The sequence below is a fragment of the Halichoerus grypus genome, chromosome 11 (assembly GCF_964656455.1).
Source record: "Halichoerus grypus chromosome 11, mHalGry1.hap1.1, whole genome shotgun sequence".
NCBI lineage: Eukaryota > Metazoa > Chordata > Mammalia > Carnivora > Phocidae > Halichoerus > Halichoerus grypus.
The window spans coordinates 8,245,089-8,265,634 of record NC_135722.1 but is presented as its reverse complement, the minus strand read 5'-3'; the positions used below and the strand labels follow the sequence as shown (position 1 = coordinate 8,265,634).

The 20,546-nt window shown below is 53.6% G+C and overlaps 1 protein-coding gene across 1 annotated transcript; it reads left to right on the top strand.

Moving 5' to 3' along the window:
• Positions 1-3,977: 3,977 nt before the first annotated feature.
• Positions 3,978-18,530, top strand: NAA40 (N-alpha-acetyltransferase 40, NatD catalytic subunit). Its single transcript, XM_036100392.2, has 8 exons — positions 3,978-4,240; positions 9,946-10,041; positions 11,830-11,882; positions 14,179-14,274; positions 14,355-14,513; positions 14,687-14,770; positions 15,428-15,505; positions 15,786-18,530. Exons 1-8 carry the CDS (start codon positions 4,235-4,237, stop codon positions 15,925-15,927), a joined length of 714 nt encoding a protein of 237 aa, XP_035956285.1. The 5' UTR covers positions 3,978-4,234; the 3' UTR covers positions 15,928-18,530.
• The last annotated feature ends 2,016 nt before the right edge of the window (positions 18,531-20,546 follow it).

The window sequence follows — 20,546 nt, the reverse complement described above, 5'->3', positions numbered from 1 at the left end:
TACCGGGTGATGACACTCTATAAAGTTGGCCTCGCCCAGCTGTGCTGTGACCCAGCGGCCCCTGGTGTTGTCTCCCGAGAGACTGTTCCCTAGGACAGAAGGCAACACAGAGCACATGCAATCTCCTTGCCTCCATTGGGCAAACTAATGATTAATTAGTTGGGAGCAGTTGAGGGCCATAGGGCAAGGGGAGGGCAAAGCACAGTGTTTCGGGGAATGGCTGTCTTGGGAGGACCTGGAGGAAGAAGGGTCCTGGACGCAGGCAGGAGGGGTGCAGGGCCTGGGAGAGGGGGGCAGACAGTGGCCCTGTGCAGAGGCGTGTGAGAGGAGAGCGGGAAAGTTGCCCGGGAGTGGCTTATGAGACAGTGTAGACATCCTGGTCTAAAGGGGCAGAGGTTTGTCAGGGAGGGGAGGCAGGAAGGGGTAGAAATGGGGTGGGGAGATGAACTTTTGTACCTCGCGAGGGAATTCCTTTCTCCTGCCCCAGGCCATGCCAGGTGCCTTCCTGCAGCCCATCTCATTTGATCTCCTATAATTCTCCCAGCCTGCCTGGGAGAACATGAGACTGTGAGGAAAATGATTGCTGTGGGTCGTCTCACTGTAGAAATAAGGAACCTGAGTCTCTTATTCTTGAGGCACTTGACCTAAAGTCACAAAGCTCCTATGTAGCCGAGAGAGAGTTTAAACCCAGGCTGGTCTGACTCCAAAGCAGGCTCAGTCCACCCCCAAAGGGAACCAAGGAAGCCCCTAGCAAAGAAGAGCTCATAATCAGGGGGAAGGATACTGATGTAGGGCAGGGATAGGGCATTGGACCTTCTCAGGCCTCTCAGGGGCCCAGATGATGTCACCTGCCCAAGGGACTGCTGGGCTCACCTCCCAGGCTTTGTCAGGTGTCCAGCAAATTCCAGCAGGCAGGGGGAGGGCAGACCCAAGAGTGAGGAGTGGTAGAAGAGACAGGGCACAAGGCAATCGTGATGGCAGGTATCTGTTCCCCAAAGCAGCTGACCTTGAAGTTCAAGGTGGGTAAGGAGACAAGGGAAGCCGAAACAGGGTGGGGACTGCTCTGGAGTGGGGGCTGAGCCCGATTCCCACCTTGCCCCTCCTCCCTCTGTAAACACCCTGGCCCACTCCTTCATGCTTCCCTGGCTCTGCAAATACTGTTCCCTCCCCCTGGAATCTCCTTGCCTCCTCCCCCTTCAAGGGCAAGTTCACACGTCCCCCTCTTCCCACCTTTTCCACCCTCCTCCCACCCTTAGCTCCCTCTTCTGGTCCCCAGAGTACTAGCAAGCAGGTTTTTCCTTTTCCTTTTCCTTTTCCTTTCCTTTCCTTCCTTCCCTCTCTCCCTTTCTCTTTCTTTCTTTTTTTCTTCCTTTCTCTTTCTTTCTAGTTTTTAGTAATCTCTACACCCAATGTGGGGCTGGAACTCATGACCCTGATATCAAGAGTCACATGCTTTTCAGAGAGCCAGCCAGGCGCCCCTAGCAAGCAGATTTTCTGATCGAGGAATAGGGTGCCGGCTGAAAGATTCATTCATGCCAGTCTACCTACATTCCTCTGCAGTATTGTCCACCTTGAAATACCATCACACGCTGGCTGCGCTGAAATTTGTGTCTCCTGCCTGGACTTCTCCCTGCTGAGTTCCAGACTCTGATCACTCCACATCTCTATGTGAACGTACAAAAGACATCTTAAACCTGACATAGTCAAAACCGAATTCCTGATCTTCCCCAGCCCCGCCCTCATCTTGCTCCTTCCAAAGTTGCCTGCATCTCCGTTGAAGACTCTCCACTCTTCCCGTAGCACAAGCTAAAAACCTTGAAAGGGGGGCACCTGGGTGGCTCAGTTGGTTAAGCATCTGCCTTTGGCTCAGGTCATGATCCCAGGGTCCTGGGATCCAGCCCCAGGTTGGGCTCCTTACTCAGTGGGAAGCCTGCTTCTCCCTCTTCCTCTGCCCACCCTACCCCCCCACCTCATGCTCTCTCTCTCGCTCTCAAATAAATAAATAAAATCTTTTTTTTTTTAAGATTTTATTTATTCACTTGAGACACCGAGAGAGAGAGAGAGAGAGCACGAGCAGGGGGAGAGGCAGAGGGAAAGGGAGAAGCAGGCTCCCCGCCGAGCCAGGAGCCCGATATGGGGCTCAATCCCAGGACCCTGGGATCACGACCTGAGCCAAAGGCAGACGCCCAACCATCTGAGCCACCCAGGTGCCCCTATAAATAAAATCTTTAAAAAACAAACAAAAAACCTTGAAAGGTATCTTACTCTTCTCTTTCCCTCACATCCTACACCCAGTCCACCAGCAAGGCCTATTGGTTCTACCTTCGATACACACCAGGCCCTGACTGCTTCTCCCACTTCCAGCGCTGTCCACCTGCTACAAGCTTAATTGCTCTCGCCTTGACTGGAGCAGTGGCCTCTGCAAAGGCCCTCCTGTGACCTTGCCCCTACACTCTCTTCCCAACCCAGCAGTCAGGTGGTCCTATGAGCACAAAAGCCACTCCATGGCTCCTCCACTCAGACCCTCCAGTGGTGTCCCAGCTCCCTCTAGTCCCAAAGTCTTTCAAAACCTCTAAGCCCTAGGGCACCTGGCTGGCTCAGTTGGTAGAGCATGTGACTCTTGATCTCAGGGTTGTGAGTTCAAGCCCCACGTTGCGGGGGGCAGGGGGGGGGGGAGAGGCAGAGCTTACTTAAAAAACAAAACAAAATGTACAAGCCCGATAAATGATCCTCTCCCTACCTGTCTGATTTTACCTCCTGCTAATCTCCCACTGGCTCACTCTGCGCCAGCCGCACTGCACTTCTTGCAGTTCCTCAAACATCCCAATCATGTTCCTGCTTGGGGGTTTTGCACTGGCTGTACCCCCAGCCTGGAAGGCCCTCAGGTATCCATGACTTGCTCCCGTCCCTCCTTCAGATCTTGATACAAATGTTACCTCATGTTTGCCTTCCCTGAGTATCCTAGTTAAAGCACTAAGTCCTGACCTTTCCTATCCTCCTTCCCTGCTTTATTTTCTTCCATAAAACCGATATCATCTACCTTATTATAGATTTTACCTGTTTATTTAGTTTATTATCTACCTCCTCCTTTTAGCAGACAAGTTCTGGGAGGGCAGAACCTTTTCTGTTTGTTATGGTTGTTTTCTTCGCTGCGGGGGGCATTGCCTAGCCTATGGTGGCTATTTGCTTGAGCACCCGTTTTGGGGCCACTACTGCACTGAGCACTGAAGATGGGATCATGAGCAAAACCTGACGAGGTCTATGAAGCTTAAGTCTTGGGCAGTGGTTGTCTCATTTTCGCAAGTATGGCTCTCCTTGGGGCGCTCTCAGGAGACTGGCTCCACCCCCGGAGATCGACCCTGAGGTAGGGCGCAGGGGTGTGTACGGGGCACACAGCTCCCCAGGGGACTGGTCTGCTCGGACGGACTGGACGCCTGAGACCTCATTTCCACAGCACCACCCACTCTCCATCAAACAATTGTTCCATGCCTGTCTCCCCTCTGAACAGTGAAGTTTTGGACTGCTCCTCTCTGTGGCCCCCGGGCTCAGCACAGCGTAGACGCTGGTAAATGTTTACTGAGACTCAGAGCGAATGAATGGAGGGTGAATGAATAGTTAGAAGACGGATGAATAAATAACGGGACTCCGGTTAGAGAAGGAATTTCAAGAGTTCAAGATCTCGAAGGTGGGAACGTTTCCAAAGAGTTCCCCCTGTGCCCGAGGGTTGCAGGAGGGGCTGGGGCTTCCGAGGTCATGACGCGTGTGGACCTGAGCGAGGGTGGCTGCTCTGCTGGCGGCCCCGGGCCGGGCCGGCCGCGGAGGGGAGGTGCGCAGGGGTTACCGCCGCCACACACCCTGCTGCCTGGCAGCGCGCTTCTCCCGGCCAGGCGCGGCCGTTGCCATAGCTACAGACACAGCCAGGAGACGAGGGGGCGGGCCCGGGCGCACGTCATTCCCAGCGCGACGCTGCTCCGCGCCTCCCGCCTCTTTCGGGTGCGAGACCCTCGGCCCGCCTCCCCGGCTCTCCACCTGCGCGCTTCCCCCGCTCGCGCCCTCCCCCGCTCTGCGCCGGCGCGGTGCCCGCCAGGGCGCGCAGGAGAGCCCGCGAGGCGCATGCGCGGTGCGGGGCCCGCCGCCGCGCTGGTGCTGCTGCCGCCGCCGCCGCTGCCGTTGCCGCCTCCCTGCCGGCAAGTGTGGGAAGGAGGAGCTGAGGGCCGCCGCCGCCGTTGCCGCCATGGGGGTGAGTGAGGCAGGGAGAGGAGACGCGAGGGCCGGGAGCGCTCCCCACTCCCCTCGCCCCCCGCGCCCCCATTGTTCCTTGAACCCCCCTCTCACGTGACCCCCGACCCCCTCCGGCCTCACGTGACCCCCAACCCCCACATGACCCGACTCCCACATTCTAAGCGTCCCCACACCCGGCGCAGCCCGGGGATCCCTTGGGGAGCCCCCTTCTCCGGGCCCCACCCCTTTGGGTGTCCCCCGCCCCTCGCGTCGCGCCCCCCCCGCCTTCCTGGCTGACCTGTTATCCTCTTGGCCACCCTTTAAGCCCCGCGCGGCCCCTGGGGTACCCCCCACCCCCAGGGGTCACCCATCACCTGGCTGTCACCTGCTTCACGGCTTCCCACATCCTAGGCCTCCCCTGGCTTGCAGGGAACTGAGGCCCAGAGAAGAGGCTCCCAGCCAAGGTCACACAGGCAGTGAGCAGGGGCCAGACCCTGCCTCGGGCCTCCCCAGCCCTCGGCCACTGGCTGCTTTTCCCGCTACCCGGATTCTCGGTGAAGCCGGTTCCCCTACACTCTTTCCAAACCTCTCCACCAGGTTCCTCCTTCTCCCAAAACGCCCTCTTCCCTTCCAACGGAGGCCTGCCCTCTAGGCCTCCCAGATGCAACAGAGTGGTTTTGATTATTACTTGGGTCGTTAGTGGTCTAAGTGCTGCAGGTGGCTGTGCATGGGGGAGCGGTGCAGAAGGTGAGCAGGGAGGGGATTGATTGGGGGGGGGGCTGTCTGATGGCTTCAGCCGCAGATGGATAGTGACCACCTGTTCTGTGTGAGGCAGACCGGAGGTGCGCCCTTCCCTGGCATGTGAGGGCTGGGCAGAAGTTACTCAAATATTTCTGTGAGTTCACCTTCCTAAGTTCCAGTTAGAGTAGTATCAGTCACTCTCCTGAAAATGGAACTGGCCCTCCCTGGTACTGTGTAGATTAGTTTTTACCTGGAATTTTCAGCACCTTTACGAAGCCCTGATTTGGGAGCCAGAGATACCTCAGTTCCAGCCCCATCTTCCTGGTTAGCAGCATGATATTGTGCCAGTGAGGTGGCCTTTCTGAATTTGAATTTCTTCCTCTATGTAATGTGGGTGATGATACCTGCCCCCCCCCAAAGATGTGAGAATTAAATGAGGTAGTGGATGCAGATCGTGGCTGTTGTTTTTGCTTGTATTCTCACTTTTATTGTAGTTATCTAAAATAGATTTGTGCTATTTTTTAACCCATTGGTTTGTCCCTCCTGTTGTTAACCTAGATTTTCTCTCAAGTGGTTATTGACTGAACGAATCAACTTGTTGGACAAAACTAGTCGTCTAATCCATGTCGAAGCACTTTATGTAATCTGCGGCAAAACACTTTCATCTTGTTTCAGCAGGGAATTTGGGGTATTATGTACTTCGTATGTAGAAAATCAAGCCTGGAGACCTTAGGCACATTTAACCCAGGTTTTGGTGAAAGGTCCCAAACCTCAACTCTTGTTGAAATGAGGTAAAAATCTGTGTCCCTGGTATCAGTCGGTGAGTGTCTACCCAGCATCAGCCACTAGAGACTGGGTAGCAAACAAGAAGCATAACATGCCATTCTTGTTCAACACTTCCTCATTGGTTGAGTTGAAAGAGCAAGACTCAGAGATACTGCGACCCTTGCTTCCTTTAGGGCCTCCACGTTATTACTCATACTCTACAGATGTGTTTCTCAGAACGGCCCCTGCCTAGTCTCTTCTGGCCTAAAACTCACTGCAAAAAAGAGAAACTTGAATCTTCCTCCCTGAAACAATGCTGGAACCCTCTCATTATCCTCATTCCTCCTGGTTGGGGGCTGTGGACTCCCCACCTCAGTGTCAGGAAGGTCAGTGTTTGTGGTGAGCACCATCTGTGGGAGGGCCCTGCTCCATTTGACAGATAACCTCAGGCTAAGAGAGAGTAGCTTCAGATGGAACACCCTTCTCTCCAAAGTTCTTTCACCCTTGCTGCCACAGACGTGTTGTCTTTTAGGAATTAGAGTGTAGATCTCTGGCTCCCTTCACCAAAAATGGAGGTTTTTTTCTGGATCCTGGATACTTTGTGGGGTGAAGGTATTGACACTGAAAATTTAAGAGATGCCAAATCTCTTTTCTGAAAGGTACCTCCTGCCCCCATCTGTGTGCTTTTTGTTTTTGAATTTCTCTGTGTGACCTGGCAGTCCTAACTGCATGTGGAGATACTACTTCAAGAGGCATAGGAGGGGGAGGGCTTTCACGGCTGCGTGTGAAAACACTTATGTCACACTTTATAAAAAGTGCTGTATACGTGTAGTTGATGTTGTGGAAGAAGCGTGGATTTTAGGGTTCAGACCTGGATTTGAATCTTGGATAATTCATTCAACAGTTATGGACTTAGTACCTGCTGTTTGCTGAGCACTGGGTGTACATTGACAAATGAAGCCAATGTGACCTCTCCCTCATGGAGTGTCACAGTCTGGTGTAGAGTGGAGGGAGAGGGTGGTAGGGAGAGACCTCTTTGAGAATTCGGTTCACTGGCTCTATGACCCTGAAAGTTCTCTAACCTCTCTGTTCCTCAGTTTTCTCATCAAAGAAGGGGGCACACATAACTTGTTATTATAAACACTAAAATAAAGCCTCTTTATTAAAGCATTAGCAGAGTGTGTGACGCTAGTGGATCCTTGTAAACAGAAGTCCTTATTTTTTATATCTAGTACATTGTATCATTTTGTCCTCACAGCAGTCCTTTGAGGTATAAGCACTGTTAGCCCCCTTTTACTGATGAGGAGATTGAGATCCAGAGAAACTAAGTAACTCGCTGAAAAGAGATTAAGTAACTTGCCCAAAGTCACACAGCTACTAAGTGGAAGAGCTGAGAATCAAATCCAAGTCTCTTGACTCAAAATCCTACACTCTTTTTATTATATAAAGCTCCCTTGGGACAGACACTTAACCACAATGAGCTTTACTGTTCACTGTGCTTATTTCCCATTTTAATTAGGAGAATTTTCCTGTGTCCCTGCAGGATAGCCTTACCTCCACCAGGCAGGGCAAAGCTAATTGGAACAGTAGGAGACCACTTTTCCTAGTGTGTGCTGGGTTTGAGGGAGAGCCCCTGCCTGTCTGCCCTGGCCTGCTGCAGCCTGCCACATACCCCATGTGCAGGCAGCGAAGCACTTAGGGGTCTCTTTCATTATCTGCCGTCTCGGGCCATGGCAGCCCCACGCCTCACTCTGAGGATTGTCTGGCTGGCCTGTTCCCTTGCATGAATGAGCCCATAAATCTCCTGGAGGCCTGGGGTTGGCCCTCCTACTGCCTGTGCTTAGGAATTACTTTCTTCGTGGGCTTAGAAATGAGATGCTGTGGCGGGAACCCACGTTTCAGTGCTTTCTGGGTCCCGGGAGTCACACTTTCCTTCCAGCACTTTTGATCTTTTCAGTTCTGTATTGTGTGAAGAGAGAACTAGTGTGCAGGGTGGAGGAGGGGAGCTTGCCTCTACTGTAAAGGTGACCTCTGACCTGTCCTTTCACTCGTGTCCCCATTTTCCCGGAGATGGCCTTGCTTTCACAGGTCATGCAGGGGCGGCGGGAGGAGCACTGGCCTGGCCTGAGTGATGCCAGGGCTCATGTTCTTTCCTGGAGGCCGGCTGTCTCGGGTTTCCTTAGCCCTCCCTCAGTGGAGAGGTGGGGCCTGGGGCAGCACTGTGCTGGCGCGTCGGCAGTCACCGAGCCAGAAGCGTGGTGAGAAATGAATTGCTACCTTAACGGTTCCTGAGCTCTGGACTTTATCTTGGCAGGACTGAGAAGGAAGGTCTTCTGACACTGATGTCGGCCTTCCCATTGGGGGACGACAGCAGGGCTGGTGGAACAACTGGCCCAACCCCCGGGATTAAGTCCCCTTCTGCCATTTACTCGTGGGGGAACACTAAACAAGTCACACCATCCCTTTGAGCCTCAGTTTCCTCACATGGGAACAGAGGTGCTGGTTTTTGCCCCGAGGATTGAAGCAGATGTTTGCAAAGTACTTTGCGAGCTGAGTATATCTCTCAGTGTTATTTTGAAACTCAAATCCCCAGAGAAAAAGATGGGTGCTCTAAAACCTGTGTGTGGTCGAGAGGGGCTGGTTCTGTCCCCTCCAGTCCTAGCGTTACAAAAACAGTCTGTTCTCTTCTGTTTGCTCCTTCCTTGAGGGAGGTAAGGAATGGGATCTAGCCGGACTTCCAGCACAGCGCTCAGCAGGATAAAATAGCTGGTGTTGGGCGAGTTTACACCTAGAAGAGCAATCCCTCTCGCCTCCTGGTCGCTTGCAATGAGAGTTAGGCAGTGTTATTCCTTGGAGAGCTGAGGGTAGAATTATCCCGAGAAACTTTTCCAGCATCTGGTTTTTCGACTCCCCCTTTGCTGGTGCCAGCGTCGGGGCTAAGGTGCAGTTGTAGGGAGGCCAGCCTCTCTGGTGAGCTCAGGAAACCCAGAGGTGGAGTCAGAAGAGGCAGTGAGGTGGGTAAGAAAGAGCCATCCCGCCAGTGCCTTTGGGTGCCTTCGGGATTTGGGCTGGCTTGTGGGGGGGCGGCGAGCAACTCGGGATGCATGTGCCGCTCCCGTGCTCCTTGGGAGTGAGAATGAGTGAGCGCATGCCCGAGTCAGTGTCTCCGGCCTCCCACCTCAGAGGAGGTTTGATGAGAGCCTCACTCACCTCACTCATCAGACAAGGGAAGGAGACACACAGAGGACTGGGTGTTGCCCGAACACCACTCTGAAGAGCAGGAAGAGGTTCTGGGTAAGGTCTGTCAGATTCCAGCATGTGGCTCTTTTTCCTGTGCTCCTAGCTTTTTACAGGAGGGCAAGAGGGCCCGTGTAGGCCTGAGAGAACCCCACGGGAGCCATAAAATAGGATTTGCTCCACATGCAGTTGTGGGTGCTTTGCCGTGCGTGCCTCTGTGCACAGACACTGGCCCTTTGCTCCCCCCCGCCGCTGTGTGCCCTGCACCGTGGCCTTGCGCACCGTGTGCCAGCATGGCCTCTGTCCCCAGGTGAACCCCTTGAGGCCCTTCACTCCGCCCTTGTAGGTACTAGGTGTGCAGTGTGCCTGCCGCTCCCTGCCCTTGGCCGAGCAGCGCTTCTGGGGCACAGTTCTGTCTTCTTAAGCCAGAGTGCCCTGGTCTCAGCTTAGAAAGGGGGCCCAGCTCCCAGAGGGGCTCCCCCAGACCAGATCTTTGTCTCTGGAAGCTGCCAGACACTGAGAAGGCTTTGAATAAACTTATCCTTAGAACAGCTCTCAGCGGCTACCTCAGATGCCGTCTCCTCCTTGAAACCTGCCCTGAATGTGTCTAAAATTAGTTGTTCCTTCCTTAGGAGGGAATGGATGAGTGCATATTTACTAGGCACCTGCTGGGGGCCAGGCTGTCCTGCATGCATTGTCGTGTGCTCTCACTGGGTCCTCACAGTGACCCAGCAGTCCTCAGGGTCAGTACTCTTCCCGACAAGGAAGCTGAGGAGTCTGGTGATGCTCCCGAGCTCTCGCGACTAGAAAACGCTTGCATCTTTCCCACCCCGCCAAGTGTGCAGCAGTCAGGATTGGAAGTTGCTGCCGCTGGGGCCAGGCCTGTGGGCGCAGGAACTGACTCTAAGGTTCCTCAAAGGGAAAGCCAAGTCTTTGGTCAGCCACAGCCCTTCCAGCCAACTTTGCTTTTCCCTGTTGCAGAGGAAGTCAAGCAAAGCGAAGGAGAAGAAGCAGAAGCGGTTGGAGGAACGAGCAGCCATGGATGCAGTCTGTGCCAAAGTGGACGCTGCCAACAGGGTGACTCCCCTCGTTCCCACGTCCCCTTCTCCTGGAGCTTCAGCTCAGTTTTGCATTCGACTTCTTTTGGCGCCACCCTGTGGCAGCATTTTGTTATTGGCCAGCTGAGGAGAATGAGCCCGGCAGGAGAGTTGCCAGGAGGGCCAGAGATTGGCCTAGGTGTGCAGGGAAATGTGGATTCAAATGGAAGTGGCTGGGGGCGCCTGGCTGGCTCAGTCGGTGGAGCGTGTGACCCTCCATCTCGGGATCGTGAGTTCAGGCCCACACTGGGCGCGCAGCCTACTTTAAAAAAGAAAAAAACAAATGGAAGTGGCTGGTCCCCTCTGTGGGTCTCCTTCCATATCAGTAGAAGACTAGGGTCTGGAGAAATTTTTGTTAGGATTTTGCATTTTGGAGAGGAAACGTCCCTGGTAAAATGTGGTATAGTTTTCTCATTCATTCCTTCAAACATTTATTGACTGACTGTGAAGTACCAAAGGCTGTGCTGGCACCGGGGGGTGTGGGGGGAGGGCAGCAGCCTGGTTCAGGGGGCCACAGGCTTGGCTTTCAAACAGACCTGAAGAGATTCTGGTCATCCTTCCTGCTCCCATTTCATATCCCATTTTTTGTTACTCTCTTTTTTTTTTTTTTTTTTTTTAAGATTTTCTTTATTTGACAGAGAGCATAAGTGGGGGCGGGGGGGGGTTGGGCGGAGCTGCAGGCAGAGGGAGAAGCAGGCTGCCTGGGAGCCTGACTCGGGGCTCGATCCCAGGATCCTGGGATCATGACCTGAGCCAAAGGCAGACACTTAACTGACTGATCCACCGAGGCACCCCAATTTTTTGTTACTCTTTTTTTTTTTTTAAGATTTTATTTATTTGAGAGAGAGTGAGAGCGAGCATGAGCAGGGGGAGAGGGAGAAGCAGACTCCCCGCTGAGCAGGCTGCCCCATGCAGGGCTCGATCCCAGGACTCCGGGATCATGACCTGAGCCGAAGGCAGACACCTAACCAACTGAGCCACTCAGGCGCCCCTTCTGTTACTTTTTTAGCCCACCCAGTAAACAGTCCACATTTATAAGGAGATGGTTCAGAGACATGATTGTGCCATTGACCCGGTGAGGTTAGTCGGGGGCTTCTTAGAAGTATGCAGTTGAGGGGCGCCTGGATGGCTCAGTCATTTAAGCGTCCGACTCTTGATTTCGGCTCAGGTCGTGATCTTGGGGTCGTGAGATCTAGCCCTGTGTTGGGCTCTGCCCTCAGTGTGGAGTCAGCTTGAGAGTCTCTCTACCTCTGCCCCTCCCCTTGCACGTGCACGCGTGCGTGCTCTCTCTTTCTAAAATAAATAAAAATTTTTAAAAACGTTTAAGAAAAACAATAAGTATGCAGGTGGATGGGGCACCTGGCTGGTTTAGTTGGTAGAGCAGGTGACTTTTGATCTCAGGGTCATGAGTTCAAGCCCCACATTGGGCATGGAGCCTACTTAAAATTAAAAAAAAAAAAAAAGTATGCAGGTGGATCAAGTGGCCTCCGTCTTTTGGGTCAGGTGACCTATAGGCCAGTATTAGTATTAGGCTAGTAGAGTCTCTTCCAACCTTGTGAAATGACGCTGACTTAACTCTCTTGGGCCTCCTTACTAGAACCTCCCTACATGTGATTTCAGAGCTGAGGCAGATGGAGAGGCTGTCTGGGGGCTGCTCCTGGGCTGGGAGCTAAGCCTCCCAGTGTGGGTCTGCACACTGTCTCACTTCAGGGAAGAGCCTGTGACCGCCACGCGTGTGTTTGTGCTACTCTTCTCTTTCCTTCCACAGCTTGGAGACCCTCTAGAGGCTTTCCCAGTGTTCAAGAAATACGATCGAAATGGGTAAGTGTTTAGCACTCCTAACTGTTGAGTGTCTGAAGGAATTCACCTTCCCAGAGTATGCTTCCTCCAACCCAAATTTTCTCATTCTTTGTTAGGAAAAAGGAGAGGCTATGGCGAGTGTCTTGTTGATATAAAAGCCCCTGGTTAGGGTGACAGAGGAATCCATAAATGAACAAAGATTGCCTAATCTTAGACTGATGTTTCTTTAGGATTTGATATTCTCTCTGGGTGAAGAATCGTAGAGCTGAAATGAACTTGAAAAATCATCTAGGCTGACTTCCTCCTTATATGCAGGGGGGACCCAAGACTCAGAGAAGCTGAATAAGATTTCTGAGCCATGGAGTTTCTCCCTGGCTGCTGAGGGGGCTTTTAATTCCCAATCTAGGGCTCTTTCCCGTAGTGTATGGTGTAATTGTTAAAAGCCACTTACTGGCTGTATGACCCTGGACCCTGGACTTAACCTCTCTGTGCCTCCATTTTCTAATCAGCAATAGGTCTAATAATAAATGGTTTCATCAGGAGGATTAGGTATAAAGTGCTCGTGCCTGGAGCTTACCAAAACCTAGGTCAGTGTTAGCTGTTATTACTACTGTTATTGTTACTAATCCAGTTTACTGCTGTAGGATCTGGGTTAAAGCCCCCTTCCCCTTTCTGTCCTTTTGGTTTATAGAATAGGAAGCATAATCAGTCTTACCAGAGCTACTTTGGCTTAGGGAAAAACGGGTTATGGTTTTAGAGAATCACAGCTATGGGTTTCGATCAAAACTGTACCTCTGATTAACTGTATTCAAACAAGCCACACTCCTTAAGCCTCATTTTTTGGTTTGTTAAATGGAGTGATGATGCCAAACTTGGAAGGTCATTTTAAGGAGGAAAGAGCATTATATCCAGTTCTGTAAGTAGCAGCTGGTATGAGTATTTTAGTGAACAAGATGGATAGATGTAAATATATGAATTATGAAACGAACACTTTAGTAGGTGACACTGTATCTGCTTTTCGTAGCTTTGTCTGAATTGCATAGTATCACGTTAACTTATCCTTCAGACGTAGTCCCGTTCCTCCAGTAGCCTTGCCATTCAGTGTCTGGGAAGTCCTCCGACACAGTTTAGGGATCCCTTCCTGTGATGTCTTCTAATGTTCCATATTCCTCGCTCCTGTTGACTTTCAGAAATACTGGGACAGTCCTAAAGCTGGCATTGCCAGCTGACTCTAGGCTCCTTTGGTGCCTGGAATTTTGTGTGATTTGTGTGGCTGTGATCCTGCCTTCATGTACTTAAAGAACTCAAATAAAAAGAGAGAGAGAGAGAGAACTCAGATTAGTGGAGGATCCATACCTCCAGACCGACCTTTGGAAAATAGACGGCTGAGCCAGACGGAAGGCCGTATTGGGGCGTTTCTGACTATGACACGGTCAGTGCTTACAAAGAAAGGAAGACTCTCCAGAGCCAAGAAGTTCCGAATGTATAAGGCACGTGCAGCTCGTGGCAGAGCAGACAGCAGAGGTGACAGTCATTTCCAAGGGGGACGCCCTCTGAGGGGTCATGTCAAGGGCCATTGGAAGGTCCTGACCTGGGACCTCTCTAAGGACTTCGTGTCACTGACTTCGGTCCTGTCAGAATGCAGCACTGCCCGGAGATTGGCCAAGGAGCTGAACTGTGATTTACTAATGTTTCCCTCAGAAGTAAATAGATGACGATACCTTAATGTCTACAGCATGTGTTAGTGTAGGAAAACAGTGTGGGGTTGGACCCTGCCCCACCCTGTTTGGTCAGCCAAGAGGACCCACTGTGTCCTCAAAGGAAGTTGCAGGCAGGACCCCTCAGGGGGGTTATGAACCATGGTCTTCTCAAAGAGCCTGAGGTGACCCAGCCACTTCTGAGCTGCTGGTGAGGAGTCCGTTCAGAGACTAACTGCCTAAGGGCAGGAGCTAGAGGAACCGAGAAGAGCCTAGTGTTTATAGCAAAGTGCAGGAGAGAGGCTGGAGAAAGCAAAGAGGTAGCGGAGGGGGATGGACGTGTACAAAGTGCCGAGGCTGATAAGGGCCTTGCAGGGCAGGCAGGAAATGGGACTGTGGTCAGGGTGGTGGCCCAGCGATGACAGTTGTTAATCTCGGCCCAAAAGGCTTTGTTTGTTCAGCAGCACGTTCTGTAGTCACGTCCTGGAGGGTGGGGTGCGGGCTCGGCTTTTCCCTGTGGGCGACCTGAGACCAGGCCCGCTGCACCACGAGGCCATCAGGGCAGCAGGCCGCCCTCGGGCCTGTGCCGCCTCCAGACGCCGCCTTTCCCTCTTCTTCAGGTTAAACGTCTCCATCGAGTGTAAGCGAGTGTCTGGACTGGAGCCAGCCACTGTGGCTTGGGCCTTCGACCTGACCAAAACCAACATGCAGACCATGTAAGCACACCCCCGCGGGAGGGGAGCCTCACTCCTCCCCTTCTGGGCTGCCCCGCCCTGACTCCCCCGACGTTTCCCAGGTATGAGCAAAGCGAATGGGGCTGGAAGGACCGAGAGAAACGCGAGGAAATGACGGATGACCGAGCCTGGTACCTCATTGCTTGGGAAAGCAGTTCGGTTCCTGTTGCCTTTTCTCACTTCCGGTTTGACGTGGAGTGCGGGGATGAAGTCCTGTACTGGTAGGAGCCCCAGCTTGGGGTAGGCCGTGGGGAGGACACACCGGCGCTGCTCTAGGCACTCAGCCGGGTGGCAGAGTCCACTGTGCCGCTGTGGGTCTGTGGGCTGCCAGGGCCCCAGGCTCCTCTGATGGGCCCTGCCTCCCCGTGCTCACTTCGCTGCTTTCTTCATCCAGCTATGAAGTGCAGTTGGAAAGCAAGGTGCGGCGGAAAGGCCTGGGGAAGTTCCTCATACAGATCCTGCAGCTCATGGCCAATAGGTAAGGGCGTGTGTTGTTCCATCTGAGCCATCCACTGTTCTTTGAGCCTCCGTGGACAAGGCTCATAGGAATGTTTTGGAAGAAAGGCATCTAGAGGGGCACCTGGGTGGCTCAGTCGTTAAGCGTCTGCCTTCAGCTCAGGTCATGATGCCAGGGTCCTGGGATCGACTGCCGCATGGGGCTCCCCGCTCAGCGGGAAGCCTGCTTCTCCCTCTCTCACTCCCCCTGCTTGTGTTCCTGGTCTTGCTGTGTCTCTCTCTGTCAAATAAATAAATAAAATCTTTAAAAAAAAAAAAAAAAAAAGGCATCTAGAACCCTCTCAGTAAAGATACTCCCCGCCTTGCTGTGACTCCAGATTTTGTACGTGTGGCTCAATGCAGTAAGTGCTTCTGAGCCCTTGTTGTGCCTGAATAGTGGGGTGCAGAGAGGAGGTGGAGAAGTGGTCAGTCGGGTGGGGGCCCGATGCCCGTGCAGTCCGGTCAGCCCCGTAACGGAAGCATGGCGTGCTGTGGGTGCCCAGCATGGAGGCTACAGTTGGGGCTCAGAGGAGCACTTCTCGGGAGCAAATGGGAGATAGCAGGCAGAGACACGAAAGAAGAGGCATGACGTAGTGTCTGTTTCTCTTTCTGGAAGGTGTTCTCTCTGCTTTCTTTTCAGCACACAGATGAAGAAAGTTATGTTAACTGTATTTAAGCACAATCATGGTGCCTACCAGTTCTTCAGAGAAGCGCTGCAGTAAGGAGCTGGACCCTGGTGTGGGGCCCTCTGGGGGTAGGGGGTGCTTGCCCCAGGGCCTTTTTCCTGGTCCTGGCGCTCCTTCATCCTGAAGGCTGAGCTCCCGGTCCGGTGGTCCGTGGGAGTAACCTGGGGATTGGTGAGATGGCGTGGGCATGGCCTCTGGCTGCGCCCTCACTCCTAGGGCTCTCATGAGTGTGGTGGGTGGAAAAGTTCCCGGGCTAGGAAGGAAGGCAGTCAGCTACCTGCAGCCAAGCCTTTCTTCTTGCTTTCCTTGCAGATTTGAAATCGATGACTCTTCCCCCAGCATGTCTGGTTGCTGTGGAGAGGACTGCTCCTACGAGATCCTGAGCCGGAGGACCAAGTTTGGGGACAGCCAGCACTCCCATACGGGCGGGCACTGTGGCGGCTGCTGCCACTGAGCTCCCAAGCTAGAATGCTCTCTCCAAGGCCTGTCCTCTCCCTGGGCTCATGCTGCTGGCCAAGTGCCCTCAGAGCTGTGGCCTCCTCAGCCCTGCACATGCCAGGCTGCAGCCTGAGAGCACAGAACCCTGGGGTGGAGTGGTCCGAACTGCCCGTCCTCCGCTCCCCTAGAAGAACAGAGTGCCCTGAAGGAGCAGAGAGGAGAGGGTGCTGGGGGAAGAGCTGACGGAGGCCGGGCATGACGTGGACCCTCTCACGGCGGCTGCCTTCTCGCTCGGCCCTTGTGCCCTTGAGCATGAGGTTCCCCAGCTTCTCTGCAGATGGATTCCTGACAAGCCCCCCCTCCCCCTGCCACACACACACACTTGGACAAATGGGGAGTTTTATGCCCACCTTTATAAAAGTCCCGGAGCCCTGGGTCAGGGTCTGGCTGGTCCCCAACGAGGAACGGACTGAGTGCAAGATCTGAACGTAGCTATAGGCTTCGCAGAGAGTCCTGTTTTGGAGCTGAATGCTCTGATGGAGACTGTGGGGAGGTCTTTTGTGCCACAACACTGGGAAGCAAGGGAGCTCTTTCTAGCTGTGCTTTTATGGACCCACAGTTAGTGTGGAGGCATCCCAGGGGACCGGCCCGATAGGAGGAAGGCTCCATCCCTCTCTGCCTCGTTGTTGATAAGAGGATGAGAGGACCCGGAATAAGGTGTGGATGGGGGTGGGGGGGGCGTCCCCCGGGAAGAGAGTTGCTTCTCTGGGTTTTCGGACTTTGCTGCATTCTAGATGAACCTCTTGATCTGGCAGCGACTCGAGCTCTCCCTTCATAGAAACAAGCCAGAGGTCCTGCCAGTTCCTCTCCATCGCCTCCCCACCACTTGTCCTCCCCCAGCTCACCTCACCCGATACCTCTATTCTTACTCTCAAGGGGGGGAGATTACATTAGGGAGCCCCCCCCATCCTCCCCCAGAAGGACCCCTCGTTCCTGGCCTCTTCAGTGCTCTTGCCTCTCATATCTTGGTGCTGATCGCTCTCTGAAGGTGGCGCTGCCCTCCCTTTGCAGAGAGCCCCCAGCCAGCAGCAGGCCCCACTGCCTGCACTCCCCAGCCTCGCCCCTTGCTGCCTCAGTGAGGCCTGGTGCCACTGCCCTGGCTGGCAGCTCAGGCTGCAGCAGGAATGCCTCTCGGTGGCCAGAACCGCTGCTCTTCTCTCCGGCGTCACCCTGTGGCAGCGGACTGGAGCAGGGCCGGCGGCCTTCCTCTTCTCTCACAGGATAGAGAGGCTGTGGGTCAGAGCTTACACTTGCCCTGATCTCTGGGCCTTGCACCCCTTCCAGGGAAGAAAATGACCAAATCCTTATCCAGGAAAAAGCACCTGCCGCCTCCCCTTGGACATCCTTGAGCTCTGCTTTAGGGAGTGTCTTAGAGGTTCTAGCCTTTGCAGAGTTGCTCTCTTGGAGGTCTGTCTGTTCTGACCTCAGAGTCTGCTCAGCCCCCACCCTCTGCCCTGACTCAGGTGGTCTCTGCTGGCGGGTCTCCCCAGAGCTGATCTCGCTTCCCCACTTTCCTGCTCCTGCAAGGGGGGGGGGGGTGCTGTGCACACGGCCTCCTCCACTCAGCCCCGCCCTCAGAGTGCTCTGTGTTGCTCTTGACCCCGCCACAGGCAGCGGATGTGGCCCTCCCTTGGGGGAGGGCCTTGCTGCTTTACACTGGAATAAGCCCATCTCTGTCCCTACCTTCCGGCTCCCAGGGCATTCTATGTGGGGGGAGGGGCGGGGAGAATTTTAAATTGCTGGGAGGAGAGCGCGTTGGCGGGCTCCTTCCAAGAATCATGGAATGACAGAAGCATGTTTAGGAATTTTTTCCTCTGATTCCTGTCTGTCAATGCAGAACAGATATTTATTGTCTTAGATCATGGATTTCTGATACCTCCTATAAAGGGGATCAAAAGGAACCCCACTGTAAATTCCTCATAAGGTGAGTTCAGTGTATGTTGTCTCTCTCCACTCGTTGGACACCTGCCACTGAGCCCATTTGTAGATGGGGTGCTTGGTACCTGCTCCTGCAGCCTCTGCTGGCCGTTTCCGCAGGGTGGCTCAGGGGGCTTGCGCTGGGGCAGTGGCCGTTTCCTGCAGGGTGGCTCAGGGGGCCAGCGCTGGGGCAGTGGCCGTTTCCTGCAGGGTGGCTCAGGGGGCCAGCGCTGGGGCAGGAGACCAGCAGCTCCCTCCGTTGTGGTGTTGAGCCCGTTCACTTCTCAAACATCAGTCTCTCTCCACTTCCCCAGGTCTTGGTTTTGAGAAACAGAGCAGGCCTTTTGTTCCCCGGCTTTTTTGTGTGTTTTGTTTGGGCCATGTTAAAATATTTTCTAAGATTTTTTTTTTTTTTAGTTGTATCCACTCTATTTCAGGTTATTTTTTGTTGATGTCAAATGTGTATATGACATGTGTATGGTTCTTTTTAACCCTTTCTGGTTTTTTTAGAGGAAACTGAAGATAAAATTCTTGATGTTTTTTTTTTCTTTAGCAACTTCTTATCACTGGAATCAAAGGGAAAAGTGATCTCTTTTTGCATTGGTTGTATTTGTATGTCACAAATAAAAGACACTTTGTTCAGCTGCTGGGATCGTGTCCTAATGCTGGGGTGCCATGGGCAGTGTGGTCTCGGGACACCTTCACACTCTCCCAGCGTTGGGCCTGGGCTGAAACCCTGGGAGGCAGGAAGCTGTGAGGCCCCACCCCCCTTGCTATGAAAGAAGCCTTGGCCTGAGGAAACTTCAGGGTGTCTAGGGCGAACAGCCAGAGGGGGGAGACCTGAGACAGAGTGCGTGTGTTTGTGCCACTTGCCACTGGCCCTGGGTAGAGGTAAAAGGTCTTGCAAGGGATGCCTGCTTTGCATCTTAGAGTCCCAAGCCAGGCATTGTGACATTTGACATCGCTGGCTAAACGTAAATTCCAGTGCACTTGTGTGGGAGTTGAATAGATTGAGAGTGTCGGTGTTTCTTTCCCCCCTTTTACTTTATCGGGTTACTCAGAATATTCTTTGTCTTAAAAAGATTCCAAAGCCCTCTTCCCTCCACTCACAAAAGACAAAGGCTCAAAGGAAGGGTAACTCATGTCAGGCCTGACAGGACAGGAAAGTTACGGGCTGGGAGAGGCTCGGCCTCTGGCATGTGACAGATGGAGCTATGCAGCTTCTCCCAGGCATGACTCCTGCCAGTCCCTGGCCCAGGGTGAGCTGGGAGGAGAGGCAGGAAGTAGGCTAGGAGCTGGGGTTCAGAAGCACTTCCTGTGGACACTGGAGGGGGCAGCCTCGCTGTGCTTCTGCTTGGTGATCCTATCTGCTGGGAGGTGGAGAGGGAGGAGGCTAGGAGGAGCCCCAAGCCACAGGGAGTATTTGTGCTCCGGCAGGGCAATGATCTGGGGAAGGGGGAGCAGGGTTAATAGCTGTCCAGTGGGTGTCAGGATGCATGAGACAAACAATCCCCAGGTGATGGGATGACACCTGGGGATGGTTTGTGCTGTTGCCTTATCTTGGGGGCATGAAGAAAGGCATCACAATCCTTGCGAAGGGAGAGAGCATTTCCCTGGGCTAATCATACAACAGATTTCCCATGTGACAAAATTCTGCCCCACCCCCCAAGTTCTTTGTTCCTTGCAGGCTGTTTTAATCCCAGGCAGGAATTCCTTGGAATGACCGTCCCCTTGGGACGCCTGGGTGGTGCAGTCAGTTGAGCATCTGCCTTTTGCTCGGGTCATGGTCCCGGGGTCCTGAGATGGAGCCCCCACATCTCCCTGCGCAGGGAGCCCGCTTCTCCCTCTCCCTCTGCCTGCTGCTCTCCCTGCTTGTGCTCTGTCTCTCTCTCAAATAAATAAATAAATATCTTTAAAAAAAAAAAAAAGGAATGACCATCCCCTTGTCCCAGGGCAAATGGTGAGTTGGAAGGGTATGGGGCCCTTCCTTGGTCCCTGCTGCCTGGGGTCTGGGCCCACCTTCTTGAGGGGCCCGGACCCCTCTTTGGTCCTCCAGTGGCTGCCTCCAGCCCTCCCTGCAGCTGTAACGGAAGCTTCTTCACTCAAGTGATGCTTGCTGACATGCCTCCGTGAGCAGAAGGAGCAATAGGCACCATTCCCGCATGACAAGCCTTCCGTTTCAGTCAGAGCGTGAGCTGGTTTGAAAGGGACTGTGTTTTGCCAGTGGAAGCAAGCTGGTCGCCCCGCGATTTCCGCTACCAGGTTTTGAAGGTGGTCAGGTGGTGGGTTCAACAACCTTGATCTTCATGGTGCCCGGGACTGTGATTTTCCGCATCCAACCTGCAATGCCCAGGTACATGGTGGCACCTGGGCGGGATGTTGTCGGCACACGGGGCTCTGTGGATGTCAGCGTCACACTTGGTGATGGAGTTCTAGGTCGCCTCGTGGATCCAGGCACCTGTCGGTCTCAAGGCCCCGTCTTCCCTCTTAGGGCTTGGCCGAGAGAAACAAAGCTGGCCGGTCCTCTCGCCAACCTGAGGGGCTCCTTCTGTCCCATGCGGGGGGCTGTTGAGAGAAATGGGGACTGGAGTTGAGAAGGCCAAGATGGAGGCGTGACCGTCCTGCGGGGACACAGACTTGCCCACAAAGGAGGCCTGG